This window comes from Apis cerana, linkage group LG10, assembly GCF_029169275.1.
Source record: "Apis cerana isolate GH-2021 linkage group LG10, AcerK_1.0, whole genome shotgun sequence".
Taxonomy (NCBI): Eukaryota; Metazoa; Arthropoda; class Insecta; order Hymenoptera; family Apidae; genus Apis; species Apis cerana.
Genome location: NC_083861.1, coordinates 10,800,135 through 10,819,913, shown reverse-complemented (window position 1 = coordinate 10,819,913; position 19,779 = coordinate 10,800,135). Strand labels below are relative to the sequence as shown.

Here is a 19,779-nt window from a genome sequence, read left to right as displayed (position 1 = left end):
AATTAATAATTTAGCTTGGTTCTTTTTTTTTTGTAAATTGATAAATGTTGTAGTGAAATTGAAAATCAAGGGAATTGAAAGAAGTGTTATTGCTTTGAGAAGTATATAAAGGGATTTTGTTGATCTCTTTGAAAGTAATTAATTTGTAATTAATATGACAATTGAAAATATTGATAATTGAAAAGTATTAATGAAATTTTGTCAAAGGAACTTTTTGGATTATTGTATGGATCAATAATTTGCTTTTTAATGCGTAGAGAAATTGAGAAAATGGAATTGGAAATTGAATATTTTATTGCATTAAAGTATAAAAAAATTTGTTTAATCATTTTGAAAAGAAATGAAATTTAAATGAATTTAAATAGATATAATAATTACAATTGTAAAACTTACTATATGTACAGATGAAAGATTTGGCACAAAAACCAAAAAAATCAACGTGCTTTAGCGATAAATTTTCAAAAATTTGCAAAACTTTGATTGTGATCTCGATCGTGCAAAAAATCATCTCTCATTATCATAAACTTCATGATTCAACCATTAACCGACTATTTTGTGATTATTGTTCTCGGGATCTCGGCAGTAAACCGTGTATTAAAAATTTGAGCAATCGATTTCACTGTATAATTGAGTTAATAGCACCTCTTTAAACGTGTTATCTTTTTCACCAATCTTAATAACGCCTCGATTTCGTCCAAGTTTTCAACGTCGTTTTTCGTTTTACGATATATGGCAACATACTCGGTTACGCGTAATATTATTCGAAATTTTTCCTTCGGATAGGAAGGGAAAAATAAGTTTGTCCGATGAAAATTAATGGCTTCTTCCTGCCTCTTCTTTGATTTTCCCGCGCAGCGTTTTTGTTGCCTCGAGAGATCGATCTGAAACGATAACGAGAAGTCGATATATATGCTCGTTGAGACATTGAGCAAGTATTGTCGATCATAATTGCACGATAATATCACACTGAAGAAATAAATATGGTGATATGTTTTGAGAAATGATAAATATTAGTTAAAATACATTGTAAGAATAATTAAATATATTTGTGAAACATTTTTAGAGACTTATTTATTTAAACAAATTAATTCTTCAGAAACGATATTCAATTTGTTTTTTTTTCTGTACGTGACATTTTAAATGTTATAATCTTTGAGTTATTTTTACAATTTTTTATATGTTCAGTTTTAAAAAATAATTAACATAATGAAAGAAATAATGAAAAAAAATATATCATACAATGCATCGACTTCGTACAATAATACCATCAATATCGTTTCTGAAAGGTTAAGTTTCCATTGAAGTAAAATAGTTCTATTTCCGTCATACTGCTGTAAACTTGGACTATTTATAACTCAATAAATAAATCTCGTTCAAAATTTTGTTTCAGTCTCTAGAATCGAATCTCCAAAGATATGAATATTTGAACAAAAACTAATATTTTGCCAAAAGTACTTGTCAATTTTAACAATAAAAATCTGAAATTAGTCAATTTGACTTGGTCTCTAGCACACTTTAATGTTAAATTACTACGTATGAAATATTTCCTCAAGATAAAAAACCACACTTTTCACTAAGAACCATAAAAATGAATAAAATGTAATGTAGTAAATCTTTATAATGTGGCAAGTATACGTTACTTAAAAATACATGTATATATGTATATATATCTATATTTGACAGTCAACAACTGGTAACATCTTTATGAAGGAAAATTATGCGAATACGTTGGCGTATGCGTGGTCACGCAATTGTTCGTATACGAGATTTTGCGCGCGTATACCACGTGTGTTTCGAACATGTCCATCGTAAAAAAAGCCACGCTTCGCAAATTAAAAATTCTCTCGATTCATCTCATTCGTTACGAACGATGATCATTTATCACTTTCGCCGTTCGGAAGATCACTTTCTTCGAAATCGAGTATGTAAATCGAGTATGCTTTCACCAAAAATTGGGCCCACACCGTGCCAATAGATCTGCTTTCCATTTTTCGTAACGTTATTAAATTATAATTTAATTTGTCCAAATTATTATCATTGATTCGTAACGTTAATATTTAATTAAATACAAAACATAATCGCATCTTTCCTTGATTGTACTCATTTAATGTAATTGCATGCAAGAAAAATTTCAATGATAATGGTTTTGGTTTCTATATATCCTTTAGAAAGATAAGTGATCATAAATTCAACGTTAGAAAACATGTTTTAATTTCGACAATTTTGATTTACAGGAATATCTATATAAAAAAATAATTAAAAGAATTTAATTAAATATTTTATTTTATTCAAAAAGGGTCTGTTGAATTCCCTTCTTGCAATCCAACATTACAATTATGATGCGTGGTTGCAGAAAAAGATTCCTCGAAGCAAAAATGTTTTCAGCCTGTTGCTAATTTTTCGTGATTCGAGAGGTAACCTGGCACGTGGATTAAGACCTCTTTGCTTATTTTATTTATGCGCGAGACGTGTATGTTAATTGAGCAGCCAAATGAAGATTGCCAGAAGCCAAAGTTATCAATTGAAGGTTAATCATTTGGATTCTAGATTTTCCTAGAAAGTTAAACTCTATATATATATATATATATAATTTTAATCATGTACTTGACACCAGAGTTGGCCACTAATGAACCGATTAAATTAATTAAAATTTTGAATAAAGTTACTTTGAATAAGAACTTACCATTATTATTTAATTATTAATCAATTCATAACTACTACAGTATAATAGTCTTTGTAACTTATATACTTTAATTAATCAATTAAAAATAAATGAAATAATATACTCTGATTGAATAAATCATTCAAATTAACTTATATTGAAATAATATTATTCATAACTTCATTAAAATTTTACCTATCTCTGGTTGGCGCTAAAAATCAAAAAAATGTTCAGAAAGTAAAGTTGATCAATTTGAATTCCAAATGTCAGAACATTTTCAATAAATTTATCATTATTTTCGATCGGATAAATTAGAATACATTTAATATTCAATCACGCATACATGAAGAATACACTTCTTTTCAAATAACAAACAATCGCAAAAAGATCTTGGAAAATTCTTCAAATTTCGAACATGAAAATCAACTTAACCTATTCGGTTAACGACATACCTGATATCGGTACAACGATCCGTTCACCGTTTCGGAATTTCCAAAGAGGCCGAGGAGAAGAACGGAAGCACCGGTGTGGACACGCACCGAAACAAAAATCTCATCTGTCGCTTTCACTTTTCGGTTATTATTGGCCGATTATTTTTCTCGCGCGACGAGAAAAGTTATCAATGAATTTTCGTGGGATACGAATCGTGCGAGGAAGATGGAAGAGGGAAAATCCAGGTGTTGCGCTCGCAGAGGGAACGAAACACGTGGTCGCTCGTGTGATGTACACGAGCAGCTCGTCGCCGAAATCGCCGAGAGGCGTGCGTGACACCGCGCGAAACGCTGGGTTGGCGAGCGACAACTGAAGGAGAAGCTGTTTTAACCAACTCGTCGCGGAATGGGGATAAAGAGAGGTGTCCCTCGTTCATGAAGAATAGCGTCGACTGCGAGCTTTCTCTCTCGCTTTCCGCTCCTTCGTGTCCCTCTCTTCTGTCTCGATATCCCTACCTTTACATCCTTGCTTCACCTTTTTGTCTTCGGATGATGATCGTTTAATGGAGCATTCGCTTCATTCGAAAGCGGTTTTCCCGCCATTTTCTGTTCACCCATCGTTTCGCAGGATTTGCTCTTTTTTTCCGTTTTTCTTTTCCTTTTCCTTTTTCTTTCTGTCGATTCCAGTCTCGTGTGAATTAGTAATCGAGATTGGATGTATTTTTTTTTATTGGCTTTTTCCTAAAAAAAAGTCGTTTTAAGAATTAATTGAGAGATTAGGAAGGAAGAATCGTTTTGGAAGATTTTTTTATTTTTTGTTTTCTTCTCCCGTTATTTTCTGGGAATTTAGATTGGGGAAGAATTGGAGGTTTTATTCTAGCTTTTCTCGCCATTTTATGTGAATTAATTGGGATTAAAAAAGTATCGTTTGTTTTCTTTTTCTCTCTCTCACCATTTTTTGGGGACTAGTAATCGAGATTGGAGTATTTTTTCATCTTTGCTTTTCTTGCATTTTATGTGAATTAGAAAAGAAGAATTATTTTGAAGCATTTGTTTGTTTTTTTTTCTATATTTGTTTGTTCTCTTCTTTCCATCATTTTGTATAAATTAATCTAAATAATCAAATCAAATTTCTATAAATTATTTGTATCAAATAATAAAAATATTAGAATTTAATTATACCTACTTAATGATTAATCATTAATCATTATTTTGTATAATTTTCTCTCTCGCTATTTTTTTGCAAATTGCTAATTAAGATTGAAGAAGAATCATTTTTGAATATTTTTTTTATTGTCCGTTTCTTTTGTTTGGAAGAAAGATCGTTTTGCATTCTTGCCACTCTTTTTGAAAATTGCTAATTGAGATTAAAAGAAAGTTCTTTTAAAATATTTATTCTTCCTCCAACCACTTTCATTTAATTAAAAATCTGCAAACAATTGAACGAACAATAAAAATATTGGAATTTAATCGTATCTACCTATAATTAATATTAAAATATTTATACAAAATTTTCTCATTTTCAAAATTCAATCTTCGATTAAGAAAAAAGAATCTGAATAGAAAAAGAACGAAATTTCATACTCACCTATATCTAACATAAAAGAAAAACGAACGAATCTGAATAAGAAAATCGTTTAAGATTTTATAAATCAGAGAAATCTTTAAAATCATCATTACCAACTGTTATTCCATTACTCTCGTACAAAGCGTTCGAATCACATCCATTACGCCATTTAAAAGTAATCGGTCCGTTTCAAATCACCTCTTTCCTTCCAACCAAACCTGCAATTCACTCTCTCGTTTACATCCATCTCGCAATTCGATCTCACGCTTCGTTACCACCATTCAACACGAGCACCAAGATTCGCACCAAGTTCCACGAGTAGATTCTAGTTAAAAGAAGAAGGAGAAGAAGGAGAAGAAGAAAGATGGATGGAAACATATCATACAAGCTGGAACCGTATCGCAATTATCACAATCCTATCACGTGCTTAGCATCGTTACAACCATCCTCTCCTCCCATCGTCGTCTCTCCTCTGTTCGAGAGAGGAAGACATTTTTATCACGAGAGTGTGCCTTCTCCTCTCGAATCCCTAGATGCACCGCGCTCCGGAACCTTTCATTTCTTTACACGTGGAACGAGTATAACTGTATCGGAATCTCCAAGAGGCCCACCTACGTTCACCTCCTGCATGATCCACGTATGCTGAATGTACTTCTTTGTTCCAAAAGTTAGTCGAATGATTTTTTTTTTTTTCCTTGTACTCGGCAAGGAAATGCAGTCTTATCTATGAACAGATTAAATTTTGCAAAGTCTAGAGATAGGTTTATTAATATCCATATTAATATTAATATCTTTTTCACTTTTCTTGGAAAATATCTTTTGTGATAGTTTCGAAGAACAATTAATGAAAAATTTCTCTTCAAACTCGAGAGAATTAAATTAATGATTGACACGTTAAAGCAAGTGTGTGAAAAGAGTGTTTTGAAGACAGTGTTTTGAACAGAGTCAAAATCTTCTTTCACAAGAAGATTTCCAACATTTCTTTGAGCAATGCAAATTTTATTGGAACAAAAAGTATGTATTCAATATCAATAATAGGAGACTATTTTGAAGAGGATACCATTGATTTGAAAAAAGATGATGTATTAACTTTTTGAACAGATTAGTATTCTCTATCCTTCCAAATCTTGTTCCCCAGATTATCTTGCAATTGAAGCCATTCTTTGAAGTACAAATTTTTAGAAAATAGAAAAAGATTTAAGCTGTACAGAATTTTAACAAAATATATAAAAATTTCAATCATCTCAATTGTTAAATGAGTAAAATGATATAAAAACAATTGATTAATTAAACATTTGGGATACCTTTATGCTATCTGTGTATTTCTAATTATTTCAATTTTTCCAAGCTGGCTTGAGAAATATGCCCTAAAGAATTAAACGCGAATATGCGTTCAAGGAAATGTATCTTTAGTCAAGTCTCAAGGCTTTTTCTCTTTCCATGCTATTTTCGTTCGGTTGATATATGGAATCAACATGCTTAAAGAAATTGTTTAAAAAAGATTGGTAATGATAATTATTATAATATTTAATAATTAGTAATGAAAATTTAAATTCGAAACTTAACGAGGTTATTTCTTTTGTTTTTTTCTCTCTTTTTTTTGGAAACAGTATACGTGTCCAACTCTGTACAAGTGTCATAATAATCGTTTTTATACGAATCGCATAATTATCACTTTGATCTTAATTTCTACACTGACACATTCGATTTGTTTGAATGAATATATGAATATATATTTCATGAGCAAGAGAAATCGCAAAATTATAGATTTTTCTTAATCCCTCTTCTTAATCCCTTTCCTTGTTACTGGTGTCCTTAAAACTTAATGATTCACTCTCTTTATCTCATACTTTATATTATATATCTGAAACAAAATTTTCCATGCAGAAAAAAGTTCATACGATATTAAAAAGAGATTTAATATATTCTCATTGTCAATACCTTAACTCATATCCGTATCGAGCTATCTAAAATGAAATAAAATAAACGTTGAGAAAAAAATCAAGATATGATCTCCAAGAATAAATGAAATTAATGAATTTTAAAAATAGATTTTTTTTAAATCTCACCTTTGCAACTATTGAACTCCATTTTTGTTTCGAGGAATCGAATAATCGATTTTATCGACACGCACGCTATCAAAGAAAGATCGATAAACATCGACTTGGAACGACGACAAAAACAACTTCCTGTCAATTTCTGCTCCACCCACTCTACAAGGATTTTATCTGCCTTAGGCACATTTGTTGCAGGAAGCTGTGAACACATAAAAAATATTACTATATTAATCATACGGATTATTTACGAGATTAATTTTTTTCATTCTAATGAAATGAAACTGGATTAAATATTTCAAACGTTGCTCAGAATTTTTCCAACGTAAACTTATAACTTTTTTTTTTAAATTATTCTTATCTCAAATTTTTTCTAGAATTAAAACAGTTGTATACATAAAACGTGTTTAATTTAATATTTTATCGCTATATATATCAATAATATTTGTGTAACGTAGAAATTTTTGTTGCAAGCGAATTTTTTTTTACTGAAAAGCCGCATATGTGTCAATGCGATCCTGTGGTTTATATTATATTTCGATTGAAAACGATTTCAGAAAACGTATCGCAGAAATAATGGAAACCTTGATTACGATATTAAATTATAATTAATCGTACACGAAAATACTTGAATTAAATTAATTCATTTACATATGTTCCATTTTTCTCTGAAACTATGAGAAATAACACTCGAGTTTTCACGAACGTTTTATTATCGAACGTTTAATTTTTCATTTAAACCAACAATAGGAAATTAAAAAGTAAACAGTGCAAAATTATCCCATATTGCGCGTGTACCACAGATCTGACCCCCTTTCATTGTCAGTCTTTTCTTCGGGTTCACTGGCGTGTGTCGATTCACGCGGCATGCACGTTCCTAGTTCTGACGTTTTCGATGCACTTGACGCATACAATCCTGTTTCGTTATTACATTATCAACTCATTACTATTCTCAGAATCTGTAAAACAATTAAAAGAATAAATTTTTCTTTCATCGTTGAATAAAATAATTACGTATTAATAGTTATTCTATTTATATTATAACATAACATTGTAATAATTTAAGTATTATAATAATAATATAATTTAATTTAAGTATTTAATAATGATGCAGATTAAGAATGTGAATCTTTTTTTTTTTTTGGTGACTTTTTTTCTTACCGCCAGACGAAATAATTAATATCAATAATCTTGAATGCAATGTTAATGCGAATTAAAATTATTTTGAATTGTGTATTTTTTCTTTTTGTTCGATAATCGATTCTATCATAGAATTCGTGTTCCTTAAAAAACAAATTAGCATCGTTCGTAATTAGTTAAATAAAATGATTTATCCAACTGATCTTGAAATTGAGGTTAGATGTTTACCATTGCGATCAGAATGATCTACATCTATGAGACAATCACGATTTCGAAGAAACTGCAATTGTAAATTTCATATTTGTCATGAACATTTTCAAAAATTGTTATGATAAAAGAATAAAACTATCACTTTAATTTTGTAATTTTTTTCTCATAACACAATTATTTTAATCCTTCCTAATTTTTTTACACCAAAGCATCGATTAATTTATGTTTATTGTCAATATTACAGTTTTGAAGAAATAGTCAAGTGTGATAAGAAATTGGTGGACAAACGTCAAGAGCAAATAGTCAGAGACAAGAGTGCGCGTATATCGTTACACAAAGTGGTGTAACCCCGTAGAAAAGCTTGAAAGCGGACCAGATGCCTGCTGTGCAAAGGCCCGTGATAGGTATACTCGGTTCCTTGTGCAATCAACAATGAACGAGTGCAAACGGTTGCAATATAACGTAGTACGAGGGACACGTGCAAACACCTTTCCTTACCCTTGGAAGAAGGAAGCCTCTGAACAAGATCGAGAATTATTGCGACCACTTTCCATCCAATGTATAACGCAGATACGTGGTGACAGGTAAAATTCTAGAAATTTAAATAATATTTAATTTATGAAATATTTTATAACTTATATCGAATCATAATTAAATTTGTACGAATATCATGGAAAAAAAATAAATTGATTAAATTTATATAGATTAAAATGATTTGACTTATCTTTATCATTATATTGTCAATATAAATTTTGTTTTATTATTTTATAATAAATATATATAGTATATTGTAAAAGAGAACAAATTCGGGTCTCTGAGTGTGTTAAACTCGTTTGTAAAGATGTATCTTAAAAGATCTCGTTCTCTTTACGTAAAGAATTACATAACTTTTATTCTCTGCAAAATACATAACGAAACCACCCAAGACGGATCAATTTTTAATTTTCCGTTCAAATAAATTCATAAATGAGTTATATTATCGATTTTATATATTTTCGATTCGAGAGATATGCTTAGAAAAAAAATATATTTTCTGATATCTTTCTGAAATAAATATTAAAAATGGATAATTATTCTTAATTTGACTGGTGTTACATAACCTATGTCGAATATACTTGTAAAATCTCATTACCAAAATTGGTACATAAATTACACAAACATGACGTGAATATATTTGATAAATTATGTAAATATTTCAAATAATAGATATTTTGTTTAGATTTTTTCACAAATTCTGGATTAAGAAAAGTAAAAAAACGTATAAGTATATTAAAAAAATATATAAGCAATATATATAAAAATATATATTATTAAGTCTTGATTTGTTTATAATTTGAAAATATAGATATTTTTTATATTTATCGACATAAAATACTTAGCTTCTTTTCTCTTTTTTTTTCTTTCCTGAAATCTAAAAGAAAAAAAAATTAAAATTAAGATTAAGGATTAATTCAGTCGAAAAATAATTGATTCGAATAACAAAATAATTAAAAATATGTATAAACTTACAATATAATATAAATCTTGGATTTTTCTTGTCTTAATATAATTAAATGAACTATAAAACATTATAAATACAGCCGGAACAAGACCCTCATTAAAAGAGAATAAAAAAGAAGGGATATACATGGCACAAAGCTAGATTTCGTAACTTCTTGGTTACACATTACACTTGCACGACAATTCCGTGATTCACGCATGGTTATGCACGCGTAACGGTAGTGATAAATTATTATTCAACATCTATAGGATCTTTTGTCATCCTTTGAGATTGATTTGAATGAATGCATAAGGATCTGTTTAGCTCCTCCATAGAATAACAATTGATTCTTATCATTAATAACATATAGTCAATTCAAAAGTAATTTCTATTCGACTATACAGAAATAAATATCAAATTTATGCATATTATGAAACATCATTATTTCGATTATTGCAATATTTTTATTCCAAATATTTTAAATATATGTAATATTCAAGATCTATAAGAAATTTAATAGATAAAGCGAAACTCGGAAAGAACATGAACATTTCATATGATTAATCAAATCGCAATTCTTCCTGCTGTTCTTTTATTTTACTCACAGTAAATTATTTACTTTTTTCGGTTTATTTGAGACTGGAATTCGAAGGTGACAAGGACCAACGCCCACATACTTCAAGTATCATTCCGACCATCGATCATAATGAATTAACAATTCTGATGCAAGAGATTTGTGCTTCTCTTTTGCTACAGATATCAAACATTCATGTTCAGAAAGTATGATGTTCTATTATCGTTCAGTACCATATCCTACCGGTGTCTCGTTCTTGGATAACGAGAGTATAAAAATCAGCTTATCGTAAGATAAATTTTTAGAATGATCGTGATATATATGGGATTTTAAGACGGCTCACATGCGAGATTGAACATAAAATTTGATTACTGATCGGAATGCAAATATTATCAATATCAGAGAAAAGGTGAACGTAGCCTTTCTCTTCGCTTTAATTTTAAACACTGGCTAAGTAACCGTTTGTGTATGTAATGTTTTCCAATATAAATTTTTAATTAAAAGTATTTAAAAATAAATCGATTGAAAATGCAATAATTATAAAATCTTTGAAAAGTTTTTAAAATTCATTTTATTCTTTGTTATCCTTCTTTCAATCATTGAATAGATATTTATTATATTAGTATAATAAAAATAAAAAATTTTTTTTATATTTCTTTTAATATATTTTTCATTGAAATAAACAATAATTTCCATACAATTTTTATATATAATTTTTTCCCAAATTTTACATATCTCAAACGATCTGAAAATAACAAAGTCAAAATTAGGGTAACGATATTTGCTAAATAAATAAATTAGAAATAAAAATAAGCGAACAAACATAAACAAATGCAATTGTTACTGAAAATAAACGTCTCGATTCTCGATGCAAGAAAGGGTTAAGCCATTATTCGAACAAAATATCGTCGTATCTGAGTGCGTCTGGCCATGAGAACCACACCCGTGATACTTGAATACTCCTGGTGCTAAGATAAAGTTCTCTTAACCATACTATACTCTACACCGCAGGAACACAATAGCGTTTATCGTTATTTCACCATTTACAATACGTCGGTCCTATGTGACAACGCGAAATATTCGTCGTTTTTGCAGATCACGTTCATTGCCTGTACACAAAGGGACGATTTTCCTTAAAATGACCACTATAAATCGACGTTCCTAAAACATTGTCATCAGGGCGCATAAATTTTCTTCACGACACTTAACGCGCAAATTCACAATAACTTTAAGTTAGAAATGTCACCAACGACCACACCTCGAATGACATTTGGTTCGATTCCTCGAAGAAATTTTTGCTTAACTATAAATATTTATATATATTAAAATCGATTTGCTTAAATCGATTTATTTAATCGTAAACAATATTGCGCATATGCCTATGTAAATAAATTTACATTTTTCTTCATTCAGTTTTAGTTTCGATAAAATAAATTACATATTTAGCTAAATGTAACAATACGTCGCGATATTAGGGACCATTGTAAAACCAAAGTGATAGCAGTTGGCCTTCGCTTATGGGGGAGTGATCAACTTTTCTTAAAGTGGGTGTAGGATGTATATAATCGATTGTAGATATACTGCTCTTGCAAAAGCGCCACGACGTGTACTAATTGTATTACAATTTGAACCGATATATTATGCCGCTCACAATCTTAATCGTAATGTTATGGCAATCCTAGAAGAAAAAACAGAATTATAATTTGTTTATTATATGCAGAATAAATGTATTTTAAAAAATATCTTTTCTCATTTAATGATATATATATTTTTACTATTGATTTTATTTTCTCTATTTTATAATACAACAAAAAATTTTATTAAATATTTTATTAAATAATTAATTTTATAAATACTTTACTATTAAATTAAATATCAATTATTGGATTTTTTAATTTAAAAAAAACTTGGAAATAATAATTTGAATTTTTAAATTTTTTACGTTTATGATGTTCAAAAAAATTTTACATAGAATTTTATATAACATATTTTATTTAATTGAACGTTTGTCATCGTAATTATTAATTATTAAATAGAAAAAATAAACATTTCGTAAATCTATCAGGTTTTCTTACATTATAATTCAAAAAACTAATCGAATACGTTTCCTTATAATATTTTAGGCGCAAAAATGTTACATCCTATTTAACGATTAGTTTCTAAGTTATAACATATTCAAAGATATGTGTGAAGTTGTCCTTTTAAAAGTTTAAATATTACATTCTATTTTAATAAATTTAATACTTCTTCCAATACTGAATATATAAATTAATATTGAACAATCTTTAAACTTAACCAATCAATCAAATCACTTGAGAAAGTAAAACTTTACAAGGACAACTTAATACTGATTCATACATAATTTTTATTAAGATAATAGATATTTTCAAAACAAATTCGTGTGTATAAAAATCCTAATCGATTTTTAACGTCATTTTTTTATGAACGATAATCATTATAAATTTATATTTACATTAACTATCGAATTTAAACTAAAGCTTATTATGATTAACATATTCTATCGCAATAGTAATTATAAAACGCTTCCTAAAAATAATATATAATTTTAATTTTTTTTTAATTTTTTTTAGTTTCTGAAAGAATGCATTTGTGCTTTGTTTCGAAAAATCTTAATTACTAAAATTGAAAAATATGACAAAAGCATTCTCTCTTTGGCTTAATGATGCCCAAAGAAGGTACATATATGAAATTGAATTATAAAAATTACAATTTTTATACAATTCTTATATTCTTAAAATTCTATATATTCTAATATATATATATATATATCTGTATATGGAACACAATTTCTAAATTTAATAAAATACGTATAATTAATTTTTTATTTGTAGATTAGTTGAAAGTTATTTATCGAATTAGTTTCCATGATCGTACAAAGTTTTATAAATGAAATAAAATATAAAATTTTGATTATTGCTATATCTAGTCTATTTATTATTTCTAAACATATGACTGAAATTTATATACATTATCTTAAATTATTAATACACATATAAAGCAATTTTATTGTCAATACATGCACAAATTGTCTTTATATATTCATAGAGATAATTTATAATTTAAAATGAAAATGTTTAATTTTTAATTATAATTTTATTTTCTATTCTTGAAGAAAATGAATAATTATTTTCTATTCTTGAATAAATGAAAAGTTAAATATACTATAATCAAAATATTATCATATTAATTGAGAACAATATATTTCTTAATTATATCACAAAATATAATATTATGTAATATTAATATTATCTCTTCATTTTAAATAAAAGAATAAAGATATTTAATTTTATTTAATTATAACTATATGATCAATTTAAGCGTAATAATAATAATATAAAAAACCAATAAAACCAAATAAAAAATATTTGACGAAAATTTATAGATCGAAATATCAAATAATATTTTTGTTTTTTGATAACAGAAAGAATACTGTAAAACAAAAATTTTGAAATTAAGTATCATCACTATCACTTTCTTGCTGTTCTCGAGATTCTTCCTCCATTGGAGGAACATTGTCCATATTTCTATCAAAATAATGAGGATTCCAAGCTGGCAACCATCTATTTACGAACCACCAATGCACGGATAATCTACTATGATTACATTCTGCTCTTTCACATCTACCAAGAAATTGACAAATACCAGTAACGCTTCCACTCTGATTTCTGATACAAGAATCATCGCACGTATGTTGACGTTCTGTTGAACGGTTAGCAGAACAAACGGTAGGGTGTGAAGTTGAAGAATTGTGCGATGAAAAGATTGATCTAATATTTGATGATGTACTGGGTTCATTGATTGTAGATGCAGGTACTGACATATTTGATGTCGAAGCGCCAGGATCTGCGCTGCTGGATGAATTTCCTGTATTACTTGTACTTCCAAGAGCTGAAACACAAGGTCTACCAATATGAACTGTTGCATAAAGTGGATTATTAACTGATGGACTGCCTCTACTTATCCAATCAAGATATTTGCTAAATTGAACGGCAGAATTAGAATTAGATAAAACTTTTGATCTGCAAGTACAATTATTAGGATTTTTACAATGGCATTCTATTCTTAAAGATTCAGTAGGTCGACAAGATGTAACAGGCAGTTTTATATAAGAATATTCACCACGGCAAAAAGGGCACCTACAATTTCTTGGTAATTGATATATATAATGTCTAGAATTACTTGCAAATCCATCTTGATAACGTAATCTGTTATGTAAGTTATGGCAATGATGACATAAATATCTCGTATCTATATGTCTACAAAACGAACACATACAATTGTAACCAAGCGGATAAATGGCTCGTCCAGTTGATGCATAAGCAATGTTTTCAGTCGAAAAACAATTACGACCTAGTCTACCTAATCTATTCTGGCAAAATTGGTTAGATAATCGTGATGAATCTAAATAAAATTGTCTTGGTTGATCATATTGATTTCTACTTTCCATTTCATTTAAAAAATTTGGAATATAATGATTTAAAATATGATATTTATAACAACGAGGATATGTTCTACTACTATAAGAATATCGATCATCTATTCTTTCGTATGTATGATCATCCACATTGTTTTGATTATTTTGAATCGCGGATTCATTATGAACAACCTCGCTATTATTTTCAGTATTATCATCATCATCGTTATCCAATCTTTCATAAATATTTTCTTCTGGTTCTTGTAATTGTCGATTACGATTGTAATTATGGACTAAATCCACTGGATTTTGATAATTTGGATTGAGATTTGAATGCATCTGTATCGAACCACTAGGACGATTTTGGAAGCCTCGTGAACCACGACCTACGTTTTGATAACTATCATCTCTTTCTTGATTATTTCTATTGTTCATGACCGCAGCTGCCACTTCACCATTTTCATACCGCTGACACACACAACGTGGACCTTGACAATTATGCCCAGCATTACGATATTGCTGAAGTACATTTTGGTCTGGATTTTGGACTTGCACACCGCTGGGCCCGGCTTCCCGTGATTGATCCGATATTTCGGCACCCGGGTCTATATTCTGCTCTAATATATGCCCAGCGGATTGTAATCCTCACATCGATGTTGTAGATGGCATTGGTTTATCGATTATTGCTACTCCGGCATAACTACGTCCAATTCCCATACAAGTTGGAAGAGTTGTCCAAGTATCCGTTCTTGGAGAATATACTTCTACAGATGCCAAACTCGATGAACCATCGTCACCACCAACCACATACAAAAGACCATTTAATGCGACAACACCTAAAAATATTGATTTTTATTATATTATTATTTCTAAAAAAAATTTAAATTGCATTTTTGATCATTTATTTTTCAAGAGAGATAATTTCTATTACTTTTAGATCTATTTCTTTATATTATTGTAATTTCTGTAAATCATCATTCAATAATTTCAGTAAAAATAACATTATTTACCAGCATTTCTACGACAAAGAGCCATATCACTAACTGGAGTCCATTGATTAGTATCTGGATTGAAAGCTTCTACACTTTTTCTGACTAATGGGCCATCATGTCCTCCTACAGCATATAGAATTCCATCTAAAACTCCAACTCCGGCACCACTTCGACGTGCAGACATATCAGGCACAGGTTTCCATTGATCTTTTTCTGGATTGTAACATTCAACGCTAGATAAACATTGTCTGGATACTCCATCATAACCACCAACCTATAATAATTTTGAATATTTAATAATTTTTTATAATTGTATTATTTCATTATTAAACTTACAGCATATAATAATCCCTTAACAACTCCCACCCCAACGCTACTTCTACGTGTTGACATTGGTGCAATAAACCTCCATTCATGAGTTCTTGGATCATAAACTTCAGCAGAATTAAGACCAGTTGATCCATCAAATCCACCAACCTATTTTTTTTTAATATATTTTTTTAAATATTTTGCAATAGAATGATTTTAATAAAATAAGACAAAATGATTTATTATATATTATATATAATTTCACACATAAATATAGTTTAATAGATATAATATTAAAAAAAAATAAAATAAGAAAATAAATTATGTACAGCATATATGCAATTTCCAAGGACTGCTACACCAAGTGTTGATCTTCTTGCTTCCATTTCTGGACAAGGAGACCATTGATCTGTAGCTGCATCGTAAATATCTACTGTTCGTACTCTAAGAGATCCATTAAATCCACCAACAGCATATACACGACCACCGAGGACGGATAAACCTGTATATTAAAAATAATACAATAAATTTATAAGAAAATTACATTTTAAAAATTTTATGTAAATATTATTTACCAGCTCTACAACGACGCGTAGGTAATTCAGATACTTGATACCATTTTTCTTCTTTGAAATCATAACATTCTACACTTCTAATTGCTTTTGGAGCCTGTCCTCCTACAACTAGTAACACTTTTGGTAAACCTCTTGGTTGTCTAGGTTTTGTACGAGGTGTTTTGAATAATGACTTTTGTTCTCCTTTAAGTAAATGATATTTCAAAGCTTCAATCAAAAAATCTTTACCTATATAAATGAAAAAGTATATTATGTTTATTTTATTAAATTATTAAGTATGTTATACTTTTATAACTTATATTTGTTTTATTATTCGTTTACATTGTAAATTTGCTTTAAGAAGTGGTTCTTCTTCCACACGTTGTACTAAATATTCTTGGGATAATAAAGGTAAGCGTACATGTTCCATTAATTGTGCTAAATGAGCTTGTCTTTTTTCCAAATCATGATGCACCCATGATATTACACATTCAAATACTTTTTCTTCTGAAGGGACCATTAAACGATCACTACAAATTAATTTAGCTACTTGCTGTGGTGCTAATGTCAAAAATTCTTCTCCATCTACTACTTCTCTGTGTATATAATAAGATTTTTAATTAGATATAAAAAATGTGTTAATTGTAATTATGTAAAAATATATAATAATATTAAATAAAGGTATTTTAATATCTTACGAAAAATGTTGTTCGATGTAACTATCAGCATGTGACAATAACTCTAAACAACTATGAAGGTCAGCAAATGCACGAATTCCTAAACAATTTGATGGATGTAATTGAGCTTGTAAAAAATCACAACATGCATCACGGACATCAGTTAATTGTAAAAGATTTGCAGCTGGTAACAACACTTGTACATTATCTTCAGTGACATGAACTTCTGCAGAATATACATAATCTACCAATAATTCAAGTGCAGAATAATCTACACCTTGTAATGTTATCCTTTCTTGATCTCTTTCCTCAAAACTGGTAAACATAGCATAAAAATAAGGACTACAAGCAGCCAGAACCATTTTATGAGCAGGTACTTCTAAACCTCCATCTGCCACCAAGATTACATCACATAATAAATTTTTCCTAATAAATAATTACATTATATTATATTTTGAATATGATATAAATCCAAAAAAAGACTCTGATATAATTCTCTTTCTTTTGGATATTTTCAATATTATTTTAAATTCAATATTATTTAATACAACAAATATTAAATGTCTCTTACTTTCTCATTTCATTGATAACATCAAATGCCCGATTTGTATGATGATGATTTCTATATGGTGGTTTATCTTTTCCACTCTCACGGGGTATATGCTTTTGTGAACTTTCATCCAATGAATTTTGACTAGCATATCGAAGTAATAAACAACTAGAAAAAAAATAAAAAATTCATCAATTCAAAAAAATAATAAATACATTTTATTAATAAATCAAATGATGAAAAATATATCACAAAATTTATATTAAAAAATAATAATTGAAAAAATATATGTAATATAATTTTACCTTCCCTTGTTTTCAGAAGTATCAGCATTGTTAGAGGCACTTTGTACCTGACTCTGACTTGCTGACTCCATTTCAATTATGTGTCACTAAATGAAGTCAAGAGAAAAAATTAACCTGAATTAATGACAGGTAATAAAGATCCAGTTCTTTTGCACAAATATCGGTTCATCGAGTTGAACAATCATTATCGAATGTAAAATCAGTTGAAAGAAACAAAAATGACGCTACTGATTTTATCGGTTCCGTGCATTGAAATGTAAAACATTTACAAATATATGTTACATGATATTTAATCCACGAAATATTATAAGAAACTATAATTACAAGAGTACCAATAATAATATTCTAGTAAAGAATACAATCACTAGAAACAAACTTTCTTATTCAGTTCTTGAATGTCATTTGCTACTTTTGATAGTTTCGTTAAGGAAAAACACACGTTGGTGTCGACATCTACGAAATTTTGTCTCTTTAAATTTTTATACAATATTTATTTATTATCATCATTAAATAATTTATTAATCAGATGTGTATATATATATATATATATATATAATATATGCATAACAAAAAATTATATAGAAATTATATAGAAAAGTAAAAATGAAAAAAATAAAATATAAATATAATAAATATATTATAATATAAATAATTTATTTTGAGTTTTAAAATTTTTTTTTATTACAATTAATTAATTATTTTAATTTATTTAATTTTTATTTTTATTTATGCAGGTTATCATTTAATTTTGGAAAAATAATTTTTTTATCATAAATTAATAACTAATTACGTATTTGGTTTTGAAAGCGGGAAAAATGTCAATATGAACGCTATAATGATAAACAATTAAGATAAATAATAAATTTTATATTTTGTAGTAAAAACAGACATATATATATATATATATATATATATATTATATTCTCTTCTAAACTATTAATGATATATATTATTTTAAAAAACGCAAATATGTGCAATATCACTTAAAAAAAAATGTGTGCAAAAAAATCTTAGGAATAAACATACTTAAAAGACTCGTGAAATGTATATGTACTTCAAACGTGAAATTTTTACATAATTTTAAATTATATTATATATATATATATATATATATGAAATTAAACGCGCGCAAATTTCCTCCATGTAAACACTACAACGATCGAATCGGAACTGTTTCCTTTCATTTGATACGCATGGCTCGGCGAGTAAAGTCACGTGTATCGCTATATATCGATAACTACGTAAGTAACTGTGAATAGATTTTAAACAAATATTTTAATATTACAAAATATTTAAATATTAAAAAAATAAATATTTTTATGTTTTTATATAAATAAACATTATATATTTTTATATATAATATATATAAAAAATAGATAAAATATCGTTTTAATTCAATAACTTTCAATAAAATCTAATAATAAATCATAGAGGGCGTAAAAAACATTTTTTTTAAAGTCGGTATTTCAGAACACATAATATAAAATTTCATAAGATATTACATCTATTCTATACATTGTTTGTGATATTATATCATATAAATGTAAACTATAATATAAATTTTTAAGTCATTTATTTGAAAATTGAAACATAAATATATATTTATATTGAATTTATTACAAATTTTCTAGCCAAATATATGTTGAGTATATAAGCAATATTAATAATTTATTTTTTAAAGTACATACTGTAATATATAAATGATTATAAATGATTATATATTATAACATTTATAATTATAAATATATATAATTATATATGTATATGTTAATCTGTATACTTTTCTTAATTGTACTAAATTTTTTCAATAAAAACAAAATTATTAGTAATTGACATTTA

General features: G+C 27.9%; 2 protein-coding genes across 18 annotated transcripts; one reads left to right on the top strand and one right to left on the bottom strand.

Annotated features, from left to right (window-relative positions):
* Positions 1–393: 393 nt before the first annotated feature.
* Positions 394–19,112, bottom strand: LOC108001506 (ring canal kelch homolog). 17 transcript variants are annotated; one of them, XM_062080472.1, is made up of 18 exons: positions 17,941–18,390; positions 17,657–17,803; positions 17,107–17,511; positions 16,751–17,004; positions 16,430–16,657; positions 16,184–16,356; positions 15,882–16,022; positions 15,564–15,819; positions 9,574–15,389; positions 7,876–9,475; positions 7,513–7,673; positions 6,730–6,916; positions 6,602–6,627; positions 5,965–6,524; positions 4,682–5,384; positions 4,280–4,522; positions 3,115–4,205; positions 394–881 (listed from the first exon to the last, which is right to left on the bottom strand). In XM_062080472.1, the coding sequence occupies exons 1-9, from the start codon at positions 18,009–18,011 to the stop codon at positions 15,199–15,201; spliced, it is 1,866 nt and encodes a 621-aa protein (XP_061936456.1). In that variant the 5' UTR covers positions 18,012–18,390; the 3' UTR covers positions 394–881; positions 3,115–4,205; positions 4,280–4,522; positions 4,682–5,384; positions 5,965–6,524; positions 6,602–6,627; positions 6,730–6,916; positions 7,513–7,673; positions 7,876–9,475; positions 9,574–15,198. The 17 variants fall into 17 exon arrangements, with proteins under 17 accessions (XP_061936456.1, XP_061936457.1, XP_061936469.1 ...); XM_062080473.1 differs by having other exon boundaries at positions 3,115–4,522; positions 4,682–6,524; positions 7,876–7,997; positions 8,083–9,475; XM_062080485.1 differs by lacking the exon at positions 7,513–7,673 and having other exon boundaries at positions 3,115–4,522; positions 4,682–4,878; positions 5,272–5,384; positions 8,563–9,475.
* Positions 8,040–10,330, top strand: LOC133666815 (uncharacterized). The gene is made up of 3 exons (XM_062080730.1): positions 8,040–8,069; positions 8,368–8,641; positions 10,152–10,330. Exons 1-3 carry the CDS (start codon positions 8,040–8,042, stop codon positions 10,328–10,330), a joined length of 483 nt encoding a protein of 160 aa, XP_061936714.1.
* Positions 19,113–19,779: the final 667 nt, after the last annotated feature.